We start from the raw sequence: 19,613 nt of genomic DNA, 5'->3' as shown, positions 1-19,613 counted from the left end.
GATATGCCTGTCTCCAGTATAATGAAAGAAATATACCGTCTCAACTGGCAGTTAACATTTGCAAACTATTTGACTTTTCTAGAAGAATGATGCCACATAATTTAAAAATATTAATGCTTTTCTAATCTCTGTTATATTTTCAACAACTGACTTACAGTCAGTACCCAAGGAAAACTTTCATTATATGAATGGTAGAGTGGAATGCATGTCAGATGAGTTAAAAAAATACGGGTGTTTTCCTGGTTTGGTGGTTCATAAACTATGTGATTTTGACCAAGTCATTTAACTTAATTAAACCTTGGTGTTTTTGTTGGAAACAAGAGGAGGCTGATCAAGATGATTTTAAAGTTTCTTTCTAGATTTAAACATCTGACTTTTGTAAATGTTCTGGTTTATGTTAACCCTTTTAAGTTATAATTTTAAGACAATAGCTTTCAAGTTCCCACTCCTAGAAAGTTCTTATAAATGATTTATGTTCTCTAGCTGCCTATAAATTTGACTTTGTCCTACTACTTACACAACTAGCCCCACCACACTAGCCAAGACCAGTCAGACTGGTTCTGTTTAGATCATCAGTGACTTCTTTCTTCACCTCCATCCAACCCACTAAGTTGCTGATAGAGCTCGAATGCACACACTTGATTGCAGACCTCGATCTCCACAGGACTCTTCCTTGCTGGTCAACAATGTATCCGTGAGTTCCCTTTTCCTTCCTCTTAAAGTTAGCTTGCAGTTTAAAAATAATGTAAACCCCACCAAAGAATGTGTAGATCTCTAATTTATTGTTTAATATAGAAAAATATTTTTGATAGTTAACATGAAATTGTCAAGAAATAGATTTCTATTATTTTTATATTAGTGTTTCCTGTTCTCTTATGCCCCTTCCAAAATGTTTTTCTATACCCTTTCAGAAGAGTTCAACAAAAGATAAAGTTACATGGTGTTTACAGCTGTCTTTTAGTTAGCTAGTTTTTCTGTTTGTTTCAAGAAGAACAGAACATACTTTTAGCTTGGGCTTTGTCTTATTGAGAAAAAACTCTTGTTTTAGAAGGTATACATGATAAAATAATCTGAAATCATGAAGATCCAAATCACATTTATTTCTGTAGGTAAATAGTTTAAATTTTTAAAAAGTAGATGTTTTGAAAGAATAAAAAATAACTTAAGAAGACAATGTGACTAAATTTTTATAGTTGGATTTTTAAAATAAATCCAATGATGCACCTGGCTACAGTCAACTTTTCTAACAGGTAAATCATAATTATTTTGTGGTTGTTTTCTATCAAACTTGAAACTAAACAATAACAAGGTTTCAGTGTACTAGTTTGGACCCTGAAAAGAATTTTATCTTTAGCTTAAGTTTTTATTTTCTCTGATTGACATATTGGTATATTTTTAAAAAATTAATTTCTGCTTTGAGATGAAAATAGTTTGAAAAATTTAAAACTTCCAGTGGAATCTTAATAGGGAAAAACACTCAGGCTCTGTAGTTGATAGAAAGTTCTACGTACTTGTTATGAGAAGTTTAATATTCTTCTACACATGTTAGTGAAGCAACTAAGAACTACAGATATTACAAATTTAGTCAGACTTTTTAAGACACCCTGCCTTTTGCAAGTACTTCCCTATAATCCATGATGGTTTTGTGTTCTACCATTTTTACCTGCATTATCTTTGAGAATAGTACCATAAAAAAGAGTGCTTTTATTTAAACATATAATCTCTATCAAATTCAATATATTAAGTAGATTTCAGGTTTTTTCTGTGCTAGATGTGGGTGGGTCTGGAATTTGTGTAGAGGAGCTATAAAGTGGGGGTATTGGAGTGACTTTTTCTGCATATAGTCTCTAATTTGAAGGAAAATATGTACCTATTTTTAGTTCTGCTTCTGAGTAGATGGAAGGTACCTCACAAGGAAAAAACAAACAAACGAAACATCTTCCTGATCTAAAGATCGTTTAAAAAGTGGAGCACATCCATGTTTGAGTTGACCTAGGACATGTTAAGAGAATGGACTAGACTGGAAAGGGATTAAATTTACTATGCATATTTGCTAGAGTAAGTGTACCAAAAAGAATGCTTTGATGAAAGAGGTATGATTGAAATACTGGGATATATGTAGACATTTGTTCATAACTGGGAAGGCATATAAGAAACAGGCAGAGAGCTTTTATCAAATGGCATGCTCCTTCCTCTTTTGCCAAATTTCTGATAGTCCCTCCCTCACTTTACCTGTTTTAAATGAGAGCCACTATTTTAGAATTTAAGGGTAAGAAGATAGTATTTAGACCAGATAAACATTCTTCTTATGCTGTTATTTCTCCCAAACTCTTATTTTATACTATTCTTTGAGCATGAAGAGATCAACACATGGATTTTATAAACACATGTCCGCAGTAGAAGGTTAAATAATATTTTATCAGGAATAAGTTTATAGGGAAGACAGTTGGGAAGAGAAAAATATAGTTATTACATATATTTATTGGTGATGGGGATATATGCTAACTATTCATCAGCAACCACTGATAAGAATTAAAGGTAATGAGACAAAATTTATAGACATTAATATCTATATACTTTTATATAGATGAAGGTTAAATGAGTAATATTCAAATTAACAATAATGGACAAGTTTAATTTTTCCTCAGTAGAGTAAGACTATCTCTCATTACATGGTCCATAGACCCCCTGCATTAGATTCACTGGATGCTTATTAAAAATAGAAAAGTCCAGTTCTCATTCCAGAAATTCTAATGAATCTCTGGTTGAGGCGTGGAAAATGTATTTCTAAAAGTTATATAGGAAATTCTTATTTGCATTAAGGTTGAGAAGAACTGCTACAGTGTAAAGCTATAAAAAAGAAAAACTTGTAAGACGGAAAGAAATTAAAGCAGAAATGAAATGGTCAGCTTTTAAAAGAGGTAGCTCTTTATCTTATTTAAATAGGTATAATTATATTTTAATGGGAGATGTTCTCTCCCTACTCACCTTTCCCACAAAAGGAAAAGAGTACTCATTTATGAGAGGATAATTTCAGAAGGTATGGGAACCTGAAGAGACGATCCTGACGTGATTTGTGTAGTTGGTGTCAAACAGGGAGCGTGGTCTTTTGTGGATTAAAAACCTGTTTGCATACAGGGAAACAACTCAACATACAACTAATCTAGTAATAGTCCCCCTGAAATTGGGCAACAGACAGTGATGCTGAAGGGCCCCTCTGTTGAGGGTTAGGCCCAGAATTGTTACATGATTGTGCCGCAAGGGCTTAACTCGGGGTCTCACTCCTCCTTCAACCGAGATCACTCCTGATGCATATAACAGCTTTCAGCAAGTTCTTACTATGTACCCAGTCCTGTGTGGAAGAAACTATCTATGGAGCACCGATTATAGATTGCAGATTTTGTAAAATGCTATCTCATTTAATTTTGACAATACCTTGAGAAGCAGTTATTGTGATTACTCTTTTAACAGATGAAATACCTGCAGCTCAGATTGTCCAGGGTTAGTAAGTGTTGGATCTAGAGTCTGACCTTGGTCTTTCTGACTCTAAAGTCTACACCTTTTCGATTGTAACACATTGTCTATCACGTGTGGGGACCTGAAAGAAGAGTGTGGGCAACATTTTTACTCTAACAGAGAAATGGAAAACATGCACACAAACATACCCACAAATGGAGAAAATGTGTGTGGATATATACATATACATGCCTCTGCAATGTATAGACAGAGAAACAGATCATATACAGATTAATATGAAATAATGCACAGACACGTTCAAGGACGAAGGGTGGTGATATAATTTTATATTTATTGATAGGTTTTTAACAACATTTTAAAGAATGCACGGATTGCCCTTATTTAATTTGCTTTAAACTGTCTTTGTATTTAAATAAGATAAGAAGAATGTGACCTAACTTTTCCACACTATCTCAAAGGTGATTGAGAGTATAGCACTTCAATTACATCATCACTATTTTATAAAAAGGATTACAACATTTGCTACTGTGTGAACACCAAGTTCATCTTAGTGCAGCATTACATTGAAGGAATTTGTCAGTCTGTAGTAACCATAACTGTCCAACAGACCTCTGTTATTCTTTATTGGTGTCTGCTTTTCTCCAAAAATATGTCATTGTTTCTATATAAAGTGGGAATAAATAGAAACATTCGAGATAAAAAAGCAACATAATGTGCTTCAGTATCAGCACTGAGGTTTGTAAGTATGCCTGATGGCTTTAGTGCTTGAGAATGGGGTGAGTTGGGCAGTAGTTGAGCAGGTCTTCTAAGATGGTAGGTGGTGAATTGGGTGCTTTGGTTGTATATCTTGGCTTTGTCAGGGTTTGGATTTAAAAGAACTGCACTAAGAACTTCTCTAAGCACATTCTTTTGGACATAGTCTCGTCAAAGATGGTGGGTGAGAATTGTGAAGAATGCTGTCCAGTTTCAAGTATAATTTAATAGATTTGGAATGAGTGGATTAGAGATTAGGAAAGTTTTGAGAGGTTGAGAAAGAAAAATCGGCTGCAGAGACACCAAATCATGCCAGAACCTGCAAACCCAACCTTCTCCCAGGCACATGTATCACTTGTGTTGTTAGGAAATTTCTGAGATGTTTAGAATAGTAATTCTGAGATGATAGAACTAAGCTTCAGGGAATCCAAAATACCATACAGTCATTTTTAAATTCTATTTTGCAACCTTTTATCTGAGGTTGTCAGATGATATCTTATTTTTGAAGCTGCAAAAGCAGATATAGAATGATTTAGCACTGTTCATAGTCAAACTATGAGTCAGTACAGAAGAAAATAATTGCTATCATTTGTTTCACACATACTATGTGCCAACTACTTTTCAAATACATCATGCACATTTAATTTTATAACAACCTATGGTTATATTATTATGCCCATTTTATAGGTGAGGAAACTGAGGCTCAGACAGGTAACATTATTTGCTCAGAGGCCATAAATGGCAGAACTGGGAATTAAGCCAGGTGTATCTGACTCCAAACCTATGCTCTTAATCACAATGCTATACCATCCTCCTTTTTCTATTGAGGTGGTTCTATTGTTACGCTAATTTAACTGTCTTGTGTGTCTAAAGATACAAAAGTTAAATTTGCAAAGAGCAATGTTATTATTCAATAGATAACCTTCTTAATAGACCTTCCAGGCTGGTAGACAGGAAGCATTGCTGTGTGCATTCTATAAAGTAAGGGATATAATATTCAAAGATTAGATAATTTGCATGTGGTCACAGAAATGTGTGCCAGTCAATACTTGAGATAGAATCTGTCCTCCCAGTTCACCTGTATATTGTATATTGAATCCAATATTGTCATGTAGAAGAGGGAAATTAACACAGCTGTCTACGTGACCCAGGAGATACTACTGCGATTGTTATTACTATCACCATTTAAATAGCAACATATGGCCTTTGAAAAATTAGTTTTTGCAGATTAAAAGCTTGTCAGGTCCCATGTAGTAAAAGTCAGAGAAGGTACTTATAGTAGGAATACATATGAGATTGTTCATATATGTGTTTACATATAATTTGTATATGTTCTTTATACATAATTCCAACATATATTTTCTTATTATTTGGTACTTATCAACAAACCTGTGAGGTAGACAATGTTAGTATTACCATGATTTTACAGACAGGGAAACCAATGATTAGAAAGACTGAGACTTCCACGTCTCTGGGGAGTGATTGGCCCATCTGGGGTTGAACATGCGTGCTCTAACTCCAGTTCTGTACTTCCTAGCACTGTCTGCTGCTTGCACCACGTCCTGATTCCCGAAATTACAAGTGCTCCCTTGGCTAAGCAAGCTAACTTTCCATTATTTTTCAAACAACCAGCTTAATCTCAGTGCCTCAACTTTCTAATCAAGAGAATACCAGAGATAATAAATAATAAATCCAAAATATTTCAAACCAATATCTCAATCTATATAATACATTCAAGCCATAAGTAAGCACTTGAACATATAGGGCTGGATTCAACAGCAAAGCTAGATTTGGGCTTCATAAGTAGAGTTCTAAATCCTTGCACTAAACTATGCTTCATGGCTGACTATTGGCCTCACTCACAGATTCTTAGAGTCAGGCAGGTCCAACTATGAGTGGTTTTCCACATTTCCTTTACCAGTTGAATCTCTTTTGCATGTAAGGCCTAATGTAAAGCCATGTCACCTGGGACAGAGTTGCTATGGGGGGAGTTGTGAAAACATGGATGGACCTAGAAGGTATTTTGCTAAGTGAAATAAGCCAGACAGAGAAAGACAAATACCACATGACCTCACTTATATGTGGAATCAAAAGAACAAAATAAATGAACAAACAAAACAAAAGCAGACTCACAGATAATAGAGAACAAACTGATGGTTGCCAGATAGGAGAATAGTTGGAGGGCTAGGTGAAAAAGGTGGTGGGATAAAGAAGTACAAACTGGTATTTACAAAATAGTTCACAGGGATGTAAGGTACAGCATAGGGAATACAGTCAATAGTATTGTAATAACTATGTACAGTACCAAATGGGTATTAGATTTATCGGGGAGGTCACTTCCTAAATTATATAAATGTTTAACCATTATGCTGTATACCTGAACCTAATGTAAAATAATATTGAATGTGAACAGTAATTTAAAAATTAAAAAAAGAGCAATTTAATTTCTCATTATGAAGGAGGAATAATGACAAAACCAACATTTGTTGAGTGTTTACTGCGTGCCTGGCAGGATGCCAATTGCTCTATAAGTGTTACTTCATTTAACTCTTAGAAGAACCTATAGTTAGGTCCTATCGTCATCCCCATTTATAGGTGGGGAAATGTAGACAGAGAGGGTGACTAACTTGCTCAGAGCCACTTAGCTAGTGAGAGGCAGAGTCAGGACTAAATCCAATCTGTCTGGTGCTAAAGCCCAGACCTTTGACCACTAAGCTAGAAAATGGAAGTCATTTGCTTAAAGTCATAGAGCTAGTTACAATGAGATCCTTGATGGAATCTTGATCTCCTGATTTATCAGTATTCGATGTATTTTATTTATCTCAAAATCATGCTGCTAGAGAATATTAAGTAAAAATATCTTTATCATTTTTCTCATATACAGAAATTGTAAGAGAATTAGTAAATACATTTCTTCATGTCCTCTTTTCCCAAAGAATTACATAAAAGTAACAATTTACCTTAATTGTAACTAATCTATTTTGCATATTGCAATAGTATCAGATTTAGCTGTGAGAGGCAGGAAACGGAGGGTAAAGTGGCTGTAGTGTATGAAATGTAATTTTATTTCAGTTTAATGTTACATAAGTCTGGAGGTAAGCAGGTCAGGGCTGATAGGGAGGTTCACAAAGTAATTAGGAATCTAGGCTCCTACTATCATGCTGTGCCACCAACATAAACATATATCCTCCAAATCATGGTTCAAAATGGTTGCCCGACCTCCAACTGGCACATGTGTATTCTGGCTATGACACACGCATCAAGATTCTAGCCGTTGGAATAGAGATTCCCGTGGTCAGAACTTACTCAGATGGAGACTCCTATGGACAACGGACATTATTCTATTTTCTAGGTGGCACGGCCCCACCAAAAATCAAAGATTCTATTATTAAGGAAAAAGGACAAATATTTGGGATAGGCTCCTGTGAATCTCCACCACAGACATGTTAAGTTTGAATGATGAGAGTCATATTCTGTTGAGATGAACAGGTGGATATATGGGTCTGGAGTTAGACAAGTGATCTGATCTGCAGTTATAGATTTAGTAGCCATCACCATATAGATATGAATTAAAGCCACACATGTTGGTAACTCAAAATAGTTGGTTCTTTTGGAGTAAATAACACTTTCCTTATAATATTATGGTATTAATTTGCACAACAAATTTTACTTTATTCTAACATGAATCTGAGCATATTTCACTGTATGTTATTAAAATGCCAATATATTAGAGTATAATCAGGGTGAGTGCATAATGATCAATTTCACAAATCTTGTGTTCCATCCAAAAGTTAAGACTCAATACTTCCACATATTACAGGTCAGCAATTGGGGCAGGAAGTACAATAATCAAGAAATATCACTTTTGGAAGAATAATATAAACATTAAAATACTACATTTTCCAATTGTCTTTCATTACAAAGTTAATTCAGATCCAATTTTATTATATACAGAAATTTATAGATTATTTGAAGGATTTTTAGTGTATGGCTTATAGTGCTTGCCAGGGAGATAGCAAACTGGAGGATACCACAGAGTTTCAGCATGTGCTCCAACTGGCATATTTCAATTTTAAGGTCCTTCAGTGGTTTACATAAAATGAAATCTTATGGTCTACGGATTTTAAAACTGGCTTAGGATTCAAGTAATCAACTTTATGTCTTCCTCATATGTATGATATTTGGATTATTTCAAGTGACCAGCAGTCCTTTATTTTTATCATTCCAAATTATCCGGCAGATAGCCACCAGAAAAATGAAGCATGTTAAGAATTATGTTACAGCTTATTGTTTCATAAATGCTGAATTTTAATTATAACAATATTAACCATTTCTAGGTTATTTGAGGCATGGAATACTAGCTTTGGTAAAAATTAGAGAGCATCTAAGTCCATTAAAATGCCCATTGTTTTTTTAACAAATGAAGGAAATGAGAGCTCATTGAACATCCCACAAGTCGGGGGTTAGGGAACGCTGAAATTTGTGTGTTGTTGACTAGGCTCTTGGATTTCTCATCTGAGAAATTTAGGACTTAGATGAAAGCACTGAGTCCTTAAACGAAAGCCCTTAGGACTCAGATGCAGGTCATTGGTCTTTCATTGCAGAGATATTTCCACTATATCACACCAACTCTCGAAGTCATGAGAGAGATTTGGTAGGAAAACATCTAACACTGCAGAAGCTTAATGAAAGTCTGTGCTACATGTTAGCAGCCTCAAGAGTGTCTGTGACTCAGGTTTCTCAATCATTTTTCTTCTGATAGACCTGCCATGACATACTCACACACTCCCTATTAATTCTTGTTTTTATTCCACATTTTAAAGTATGTACATTCTCTATGACAAGCTGCAATGGCATTCCTTGTCAGTATTTCTGTGGGGAAACACTGCTTTTAAAGTTGTTTACTCTCAGATCATACCAATTTATTATCTTGAACTGGAAAAAGTTTGAGGAAAAATAACAAGTATATTAGTGAAATGAAGGATTAAAATATCTCAATTTATAAGTCTATAAATTCATACCTAATTACTTAATAATAACTTTACATTTTTTGCACCCCATTTAGGTGTGACTGTAAATTTGTAGAGGTCAGGCAAAGTGTCAACTTAAATCTCAGTTTGCAATTTCCTATACTGCCCCATATCTGGTTGGGAACTCAATAAAGACCTTGATAATAACACAGTGAAGAACGGAGACATTCCTTAGTGTTGAGTTGCTACAAATACTTATGTAATAAATGTATCTAGCAAAGTCTGATGATATCAGATGCTATCTTCACAACTTCCTATTAAAGTAGGCGGGAGGGAAGATATTATTACTAGAGTTTTACGGTTGGTTAAATACAGGAATGGGTTTTGCTATGGGTTTTGCCTAAGTTAACAGCTAATGAGGGGTAGGGTTTTCTGTCATTGATAATATTTATTAAAAGCTTCCTACTGTGCTAAGTAAGACTATGTTTATTAAAAACTTACTACTGTAATAAGCAATACTATGTTTTCATGTGTAAAATTTCAATAATCTTTAGAGTCTTTATAATGGGAAAATGCCATCTGGAGGCATTTCAATAATAATTAGGGAAGTATTGTCAGATATTTTTAAAAATTATCAGAGCTTAGTATCTGAACTATTTCACTCTGTTCCCCTGTCAAATTGCTTTTACTAAATAGTATTGATGCCATTTGTTAGTATTGAGGAACATTCTAAGAGTATTATAAATCTAATGTTTGTTTCTGTGCCAATATTTTGGAGTACATAGTTCATTACATTACACATTTTTATGAGGAATTAAAACAGTTGTATAGCCGCTGAACAACTGCTCAGTTTTTATCTTATGGGTGCTGAATAATGTATCTGAGCAAGGTTTGTTTGTTTATTTTATTTAGTTTTGTTTTTGAGATCACTGCTAGAAAGTTACAATTTTGTGGACTGACTTAAGGAAATGTCTAAGTGGGAATTATGAAATATAGTTTTAGAAGTACTCCCATCTTACATTTTCATTTCTGTTTTGCTTTCTTCTTGTATCTCTGAACTTATTTTAATACTGTGTATTTTACATGTACCTCTTTATAAGTCACCTTAATTCAGAGTAGAAAAAGGTGGAATATAAGTAAAAACATTTATAATAAATATACTGAGTTTCCCATCATTTGCCTTGGTGCTGTAAAAAGAAAATGGAAAGAGTTGTCTGGTAATCAGACGACTACTTTGTTATAATTATACCTTCTCTATGAGAACTCTTCATAGTTATTATCGTAGGGAATGCACACAGGATTCAGTCCAAGAACCTGGCTGGTGCTATTAGACACTTTATAGATGTATCTGTGTTAACAATAGACAGGACAGAATATATGCCTTGTGATTTTATTAAGGAGTAATTTCTTTCCATTTTTTTTTAAATAGCAGTGAAACTATATGATCCATGCACACATAGACAAAATTTTAGTTCCACCCTGGAGTATTTTTATAATCTTATTCTAGAAAGTATAAAAAAGATTGACAATCTCACCAATGCCTGCTGATAGGAGTCTTCTACAAAGTAAAAAGCATCTGAAGTATTTGTTTGGATAGGACAAGGAGTCAAGCCTATGAGCTAAAGAAATAAGCTAGAGCCAAACACAAAACAAAAACTGAAAAAAAAATTATTAATTTGAAATTTAAATCTTAAGTGCTGACTTAGGGAATCAGCAATGTCATAAGGTATTAATTACCCTGTTACTTCATTGTGGTCTCTTTCTTTCTGCTTTTGTTTGGATATTGTAATATACAGACAATGATCCCAAATGATCCCACATTCAATGATCCCAAATAAAATGTGTCTCCTGAAATTAATGTCCCTTTATTTGCATTTGTCACTTTCTGTACTATGATAGCACTTTACAGTTGATAGGTCAAATCACAGTTGGAAAATCATGTATTTTTAAACAGTGGTGCAACAGAAATACTAACTATAAGGCTTGATCATTATATAAAGTGTTTTATGGAAATCGGGCTTAAATAGTAATTATTCTTCACAATGTCTGGCCTATCTTTCATTGTGTATAACATTCCAAATCTTTTCTAAAACTAAGGCAGAGCAGAAGTGCTCTGAGAGACATTAAAATCCACATTGTGGTGCTGACAAACGGTCGGTTCAATTTGGGTTAGCCAACTTCAATTCAATTCCCTCTGAGAACAATCCTTGAGCATATGGTCAGAGAATACAGAGATAAGTAAGGCTCAGACCCTATCCCCAAGGATCCATACTTCTACGTGATGCTCAAGGGTAAATAGACCTAACTGAAGGGGAGGGGGCTTTTTGAACTGGCTCTTTAATACACACAGCTTTTATGATGTAAGCAAAGAATACACTCTAAGTTACTCCTCACAGGGGGCAGCAGGAGCAAAAGCAAAGAGCTGGAAAGCTCACGGGACAGAAGGGGAATGCCAGGCTAACTGAGGCTGACTGGGTCCCAAGTAGTCTCAGCCGCTGACTAGATCATTTCTAGAAACACAGCTCACTGTAATGGAGAATGATTTAGAGACTGGGGAGACGCAAGAGAAACCTATTATCAAGCTATAAGATAAGTTTTAGTGAGAATTGCGAGAACAAGGTCAGTGGCAGTGGGATTGGAGATAGATTACATGAGATTTGCCATGAAAGTGAGGCTAGAAAATGAAAAGTTCATTCTAGCTTCCCAACACAATTAGCATTGACTTGTAGGCTATTGCTAAGTCAGCCATCAGTAAATTAGGGCCCAAAGGCCATATCCTGCCCACTACCTGTTTTTGTACGGTGCTTGAACTAAGAATAATTTTTATATTTTAAATAGTGGAAAACAAATCAAGAGAAGAAAAATATTTCATGACAAGTGAAAATGTTATAAAATTCAAATTTCAATGTATAGTAATAAAGTGTTCTTGGAACACAACCATGCTCACTTGTTTACATATTGTGTATGGCTACAAAGGCAGAGTTGAGTAGCTGCAACAGAGAACATGTAGCCTGAAATAGTTACCAACTGGATCTTTACAGAAAAGGTTGCTGACCTCTAGCGTAAGTAGTTGATATTAATGCTTTGGCATCACCAGCTTAATAGATACAGTGTGCATATTTATTCAAAATACCTCAGCTGGACTGACCTGGTGAAACATGCAAACTAAGAATATCAGTGCTGCTTACCATTACAGAGAAATAGCAAAGAGTTCAAGATCCCCTATCAATCAGTTCACGGTGGTGGTATTGAGTCGGGGTTTTCCTGGTAAACTTTACGTTGAAGCACCGTGAGTCTTGACTTATTCTCCAGTGCTTGCCATGAAGTTTGTATTAGTATCCTTTTCCTCCCTGCTTTTTTGTTGTTGTTATTGCTTTTCTTTTTTAGTACTATTCTAAAATGACACATTAAAAAGTGATAATGACGATATAACTGTACATATTACTTGTCTTCTGGTAATTTGGGGCTCATAAAGATGTACCCATATTTAATTGCTCTATTCACTTGGTATATTCACTGTCTAATCACACATGTCCCCAAATGGAATAGAAAAATAATAGAAAGTAAGCAATCTGATACCACCGAAGCTATTAGAATTTAGACCGTCTGCCTGAAGGTGATTTTACATGAGGAGGCTCGGATAAGTTTCAACGGACCACCAATAATGATTGGATAAGGGTTTATGTGCAGAAGGAGGTTAATTAAATGTGTCTGTTGATATATGAAATGGTTTTATTTCTTCATTTTACTATTTTTTTTTTTTAGCACACTTCTATTACATTTAATTTGGAGCAATTCAGTATTGAATCACTTGCTGAGAAAGAAAAAAAAAGTAATTAAGAAACACGGTGAATCTGTTTTAAAAGCAATGCTGTACAGACTGGAAAGGGAAGAGATAATATTTCAAATGACAAACATCTCAATAATGCGGTTATTACCATTATTATTAATTAAAATAATTAGGATAATAACGATAGTCCTTGCTATTTGTTCAATGATTTTCTACTTGGAAGCTCAAAGTAATGACATACCTCATCATATTTATCTCTATATAGCTCATCATGTTAGGAGGGGTCTGGAATTATTATTTGTGTTTTTCATACGGAGAAAAAAAGAGAGTGAATTGAATCTGCTGCTGTAAGACTATACAATAAATAAGTTGGTGGCAGGACTCAGCAACATACTCTCTTGTTTATTCAAAATGTTTTTGATGGTTTGTCTTTTCTCTTTCCCTCTTACCTCCTTCAAAGCCACCAAACTGCATCACTGAAATAGTTGTGAGAGGTGGGGTCTGGACAGGTCACACTGATCCTTGGGCATGACAGTGATAGGAACTCATAAAAAGGTGTATAATCTTCCTTGTTATTTTTCTGTTTTTTGAAATTCAATCTCCCTCTCTGTCTTTCTGTCTCTCTCTTTTTTTAATTCAAAAGCTATGATGTTTCTTGTTAGGAAAACTCCACCATAACACAAAAAATACATAAAAATAAAAGTTTCTCTCTTATTTCTGTTCATAATTTTGTATCTCTTTCTATATATTTTGCTATGCACACACATATCATTTTATTATTTACAGAAACTGAACACAGAATGCATATTATTCTGTAACATATTTTCACTAAAATATATCCTTGACCTTTTGCATGTTCACACATGTAGCTCTATCTCATCAACTTAGTGGCTTCATTATTTCACTTTTCTGTCTTGATTAAAAGTTCCTATAGAACAAATAGAACTTCTGTCTTATATTTCACAATTCTGCATAGTGATCATATACCTGAGATAATTGTATCATGTTTTCTACAATTATAAATTCATATTCTTCATCTGGCATGTTTTGATATTAGTTGAGAAGGCCTTCTGCCCCCTGTATACCGCACCCCCAAGTTTTGCTTACATCTGCTATATACATCTCTTGTCTTCTGTAGCAGGGGGATAGCAAACATTCAGGGATGAAGGAACAGGAGTCAGTTTTTAGACTTCTTAGGCACATCTACACATAAAAAAATAACCTCCTTGTGGAGAAGTCTTTGTATCTTGCAGTAATTGCTATTCTAGGAACAGGTGTTTGGAATCCCACTCAAGGGAGAGCTGGAGATGGAAGAGATTGGGAAGAGGAAGATGAAGTTTCTTTGACTATGACCCTGTGGGAAAGTCACAGGAGGAAGGGAAGGAGACAAAGTAGAGAGTCCTGGGAGCCTTCCACTACAGCCCAGAGCCTTCAGCAGAGGCAGAGTCATATAGTGATAATGATGCTATTAAATTCTGCAACAATTTTCTCATAGAACAAAACATGGAGGCAGAGATACGATGTTATGTTGGTGTGGCTGGGACCAAAAATGATAATATCACTTCCGGGTCATATATCACCAGGAAAAAGAATCCCCTTGATTTCTGTAAGCAAAACATAGTTATTGCAAACTACTTTGCAGTTTGCAAGTTTTTGCATTCATGATCTCATTCTGGGTACCACAGTCAGCCCTGTGCTTTAGACAGAATGGGTATCCTGTCCCTTGTGAACAGATGGAGAAACTTAACTCAGAGTCTAAATGATTTGTCCAAGCTGGTAAGGAAAGAGCTGGACTTTGGAATTCTCTGTATTCTGATCCAACACCTGATGCTCTTCCAGGATAACATCACACTTTCCCCTGAGTTCTCATGTACCAGACAGTGCTCTGGGGGTATGAATACATGCTATTGATTCTACCAGCATGATAAATACTTCAAGAAATTTAAACAGCACCATAGGCAAACTCTTTAGCCAACTATGACTTATTGTCTCATTTTCTCCAGCTTTTGAGTTTGCTTAGCAACTACTATAGCAAAAGGAAACACCAACTTTACTAATCAAACAAAAAAACAGGTTGACCAACATTTTTCAGTAACATGTTTTTGAAGGCAGTACAAATAAGAGAGGTTGTGGGAGCCTCATGAAGAAGAGATTTCTTGCAACATTGCTGAAATTTAGAGGTAAATATTAGCTCAAACACTCAGGTTCTTTAGAAGAGACCTCTGGTCATCTCTTATGTCCTCAAAGCTTGTTTGGAAATAAATCAGAAAAATAGAAAGAGATTGAATTAGAAACTCTATCTGGAACCTGGTATGGTTCAAGCTCTAACACATTTCATAGGCCATTTAAGATTCTAGAGTGGTAGAAACAGGCTAAACATTTTCATCGCTCCTACAGTGCCTAGCTCAATGTCTGGCACAGAGCCAGCTCAATAAATCATAGCTAACACTGACATAGCACTTTCTATGTGTTAGGCACTGTTATAGGCACTTTACATACAGTAATTCATTTAATCCTTATAACAATCCTGTGAGATAGATACTATCATTATCATCTTCACTTTATGAAGAGGAACTGAGGCACAGAGAAGTCAAACTCCTTGCCAAAGTTCAGGCAATGAGAGCCAGATTGGTTTCAGCAGACTGGAACCAGGGTGTGTTCTAAACAAAACTAGTACTCTACCATCTAAATGAGTGTCCTGAATTCCCCAGAAATATGCATCTGTTTCACCTAAGGAGAGAGTGTGGTGTGCACTGTGATATAATCCATCCATTTGCTTTCTCTCTCAGGTCTTCTGTGGTGAGGGCCAGGAAGAGAGCTTGTTTCCAGCCGTGGGTTATTGGCCTCCTCACCTTTATATCCCTGATTGTCCTGGCAGTGTGCATTGGACTCACTGTTCATTATGTGAGATACAGTAAGTATGGGCCGTGCTGGCGTCATGTGATTTACCCCAAATAGTTTCTCACAGTACCTTCCTGTTTTGATTCGCCTCAGGTGAATTCATTCATTAGTACAATTCATTTGCATAGCTGGTACAAAGAACTCTTTACCTGCCTTGTCTCATGTTTAATCCTCACAAGCCGCGGCGGATTCTTTCTTCTGTGTTTGATGAAGCAATGTTTCCTGCTGGGAATAGCATGCCAGTTTTCATATTCATTGATACGCAATCATTAAGTTTTAATTAGGGGAAGAATACGGCAGACTAGAGTCCAGCATTTTGAGTTGTTGGAGGTCTTAGGGCAATCACCTTGATTCAAAATAATTCCAATTCACTGAAACCCTGACAGTCTAATAAATTTATTGCATAATCAGGGATCGTAGAGAATAAGTGGGCTCTATTCTGTGCTAGTAAGTTGGAGAAATGTTCATAGTGATATATTGTTGAATAAGTGCCTATTTCTGTTATTTTAAATCTCATGTTGGGGTATATTACAAGTGATTAAAGAGGATAGGATATACTGAGAAGCTTAATGATAAAGAGGTTCACTCTATGGTAATTGGGTACCTCACTGCTAGATGGAACATGAACACTGCTATGTTATTGGAAAGGTCCCCAGGGTACTTCCGAACTGTTCTTCCAGAGTATGACAACTCTTCTGAAGTTTCCTTCTAATCTGCCTCAGGTTTTAATTAGCCGACTCCACTATCACCTATTGGTTTAATATCTCCCTTGGTGATTAGATAATGCTTTGATGTTCAAGACCCTGTAACCAAAGAATCTAGTCACTTGATTCTAATTTAATTGGGAATTTGCAGAAGCTGTCTTCCTGTAAAGAGAAATGGTGATCTCTAAATTGGTGATCTTCTTCTGCTAGCAGACACAATCTTAATTTTCCAATCCAGGTGGATCATTTCTGAGCAGTTTAAAGAAAAAAATATTACATGTAAAGATTTTTTTTTTCCAGTGGAATTTGTCCACATACAGGTCTTTGAATTTGGAGTATCTGTATTTTGATAATTTCTCTGGAGAATATTTTTAATTAAAAAAAATAGCTAAAATAAGTTTACAATTCTATAGTTCTCTTATGAATATATAGAGTCCCCTGGTACTGTAAGCATCATTATTCCTCTCCACGGATGCCTAGGACTACATTTTATTCACTCTGTATTTCCAGAACATAAGAGGATCCTGGCACATACTAACAACTTAATTAATGTTTATTGAATACTAAATGATAAAAATGAGTGAGTCATACCTATGATAGTTTCTTGGGGGCATACTTTGGCTTGTCTGACTTCATAAGGAATTTCTAGTAATGCTGGGGTGGGGAGGGCAGGTTTCATTTGTTCAGTGACAGGAAAATTTTCTTACTACTTCTCCTTTGCCTCTTCCCAAGCCAAAGGTTTATAAGGCTTACAAATCTCATTCATATACAAACAATGAAAACCTGGTAAGATTTTTTTCAGTAACCTGTTCCTGGATCCTATTGTTTCGATGATCAGCTGAGTAATATGGAACACACAGCTTCCGCTACCCACACAGCACACCTGAATAAACATCAACTGTCGTGATGTGTGTTACTGTCATATTTGTGACCTGCGCTCTGTTTGGAGATGTAAACTGAAAACAGACTGGACATAGCACATGTGCATTTAGAAGATGGCACACCTAGATAACCAAACTTAAACAAATAAATCTGTTACAGAAACAGAGAGATAAAAATGGAAGCGATCAGACTTGGAGAAACATCGTTTTGGCATAAAGCCCAGGATAGCGTACAATTGTGTATGCAGTTTATGTCCAGTGTTCTTTGGGACTGCATTTCTGTCCCCTCTGTGATTTGAATGACAGATGGTGAATCTATTACTATGAGCAACATCATTGCAGGTTATGGAATCACAAATGAGTTAGAAAATTATTAACAAACTCATGTTCATCCTTATTTTTCTTACTTTTCTGCTAATATTCCCAATGATATTTTTCAGCAACTACACATGTCATATAATTCTGGCAACTGAGAATATATTTTGACACTTAGAGACCTGCTTGAGTCTATCAAGTAAAGTAAAATAGTGACTGTAGATAAGTTAGTCATTTGGTTGAAGCATATGAAATTGCTGATATTTGATCATTTTTGACTTATACAAATGGCAATTTCAAATGATCCAGTATAATAATTAAAACAAACAAACAAACACAAACAGGTCTAAGGATATAGAAGAGTGTTCTCCTTCTCTTTAGAAACTTACTATCCAGTATGTGGTTAGGTGCCTGCAGCATCAGCGTCACCTGGGAGCTTGTTAGAAATGCAGAGTCTCGGGCCCAACTTTAACCTAAGGTAAACTATTGGTCACTATTTCAATAAGTTAAAAACCTTACTTGAAATTGTGTATATTTCCAGGGACCTGCCTGCTTTTCAGCTTCCACTGGCCATTCAGGAAGGGAAGTGAGAAAGGAGGGAGGAAGGCAACCCCCACCCAGGCCCTCACTTAGGTGGCTAATGTTCAGAAGACCCTGACCTTTCAGTGTTTCCAGCCTGTCATCCATCTCCTATATGTGTCACTCCAGGCCTTGTCAGAGTATGACTGGTGGCTTCCCTCTCTGTCCCACCAAGTATTCTGGACAGGCAGGATGTTCTTTTGAAATTTACCAGTGTTTTTTTTTTAATTTGCATAAGTTGTAGCTTCAGTGTGTGGGTTTGTTTTTTTCCCACCCCAAGAAGCAGTATGTAAAGAAAGTTTGTGCTTAGGGAGTTAGACCTTGGCTTGAAGCCCAGTTCTATCTTTTCTGGCTATGTCATGTTGGGATTGGGCAATTTATTTACATTTCTGAGACTGTATCCTGTATCTGATAAATGTAGATACATTTATCTTCCTATAGGGTTTATATTAAATGAAATATGTACATACGCCTGGGACACAAATGCCTAATGTTAGTTTCCTTTTCTTCTGGGGTTTAAGTAAAAAGGGAAAGAATGAGAAGAGAGAAGAGGAGAGAGATTGAGACTGGGTGAGGAGGCATTCCCCATTTTCCTGTAATAAAAATACACAATAGTCATCATCACCATTGTATTCTAATGCTCAGCACTGAGTCTGTCACAGAAAAGGTCGTTGGCATTAATAATTGTCGAATGAATCTTCTGAGAGCTCTATGCTTGGTTCATGTACAGGAGGGTAGACAGAATCTTTGCTTCATTGATTCTTCAGCAGGTTCAAAACACGGGCTGTTTAAACTGGATGCAGAAAGTGGAGACAGTGGCTAAGTAAGCAGACAAGCCAATCCCCGTTGCTGTTGGGAGGAAATAAATAGAGTGACAGGGGAGCCAAGTGAAATAAAGTAGTGTCTCCGGAAGGTCCTAACAGGTGGCAGCTCTAATTTCCTAAACTTCTATATACTGAACTCCTAGCATTTTAAGCCCTACCTTCATCTCCTTCTCTAGCCAAAATAAATTTTCTTACACCAGAGTGCTTGTGGCCACAATTGATGTGTAGTTTACTGAATTGAAAGATATCTACTTTTGGAATATAAAAATGTATTTATTCATGGGAAGCTTCTGAATCCATCCTTGTGTGTATGCTAGGATGGTGTGACTTGTTACGTCTGTGGTTTACTCAGGAATGGATAACACATGACTAATTAGCCCACAGGAACACCAAGCATTTCTTATGGCTTTTACACTCTA

The 19,613-nt window shown here is 35.8% G+C and overlaps 1 protein-coding gene across 1 annotated transcript in view; it reads left to right on the top strand.

Moving 5' to 3' along the window:
* The first annotated feature begins 586 nt into the window (after positions 1 to 586).
* LOC117021950 (transmembrane protease serine 11E-like) overlaps positions 587 to 19,613 on the top strand; it is a 39,065-nt gene continuing 20,038 nt past the window's right edge. The window contains exons 1-2 of the mRNA XM_033105373.1: positions 587 to 694; positions 15,780 to 15,904. Of these exons, the coding sequence (XP_032961264.1) occupies positions 687 to 694; positions 15,780 to 15,904 (133 nt within the window). The 5' untranslated portion in view covers positions 587 to 686. The remainder of the gene's footprint in view (positions 695 to 15,779; positions 15,905 to 19,613) is intronic.

Source organism: Rhinolophus ferrumequinum, chromosome 5 (assembly GCF_004115265.2).
Source record: "Rhinolophus ferrumequinum isolate MPI-CBG mRhiFer1 chromosome 5, mRhiFer1_v1.p, whole genome shotgun sequence".
NCBI lineage: Eukaryota > Metazoa > Chordata > Mammalia > Chiroptera > Rhinolophidae > Rhinolophus > Rhinolophus ferrumequinum.
This window is presented reverse-complemented; position numbering and strand designations above follow the sequence as displayed.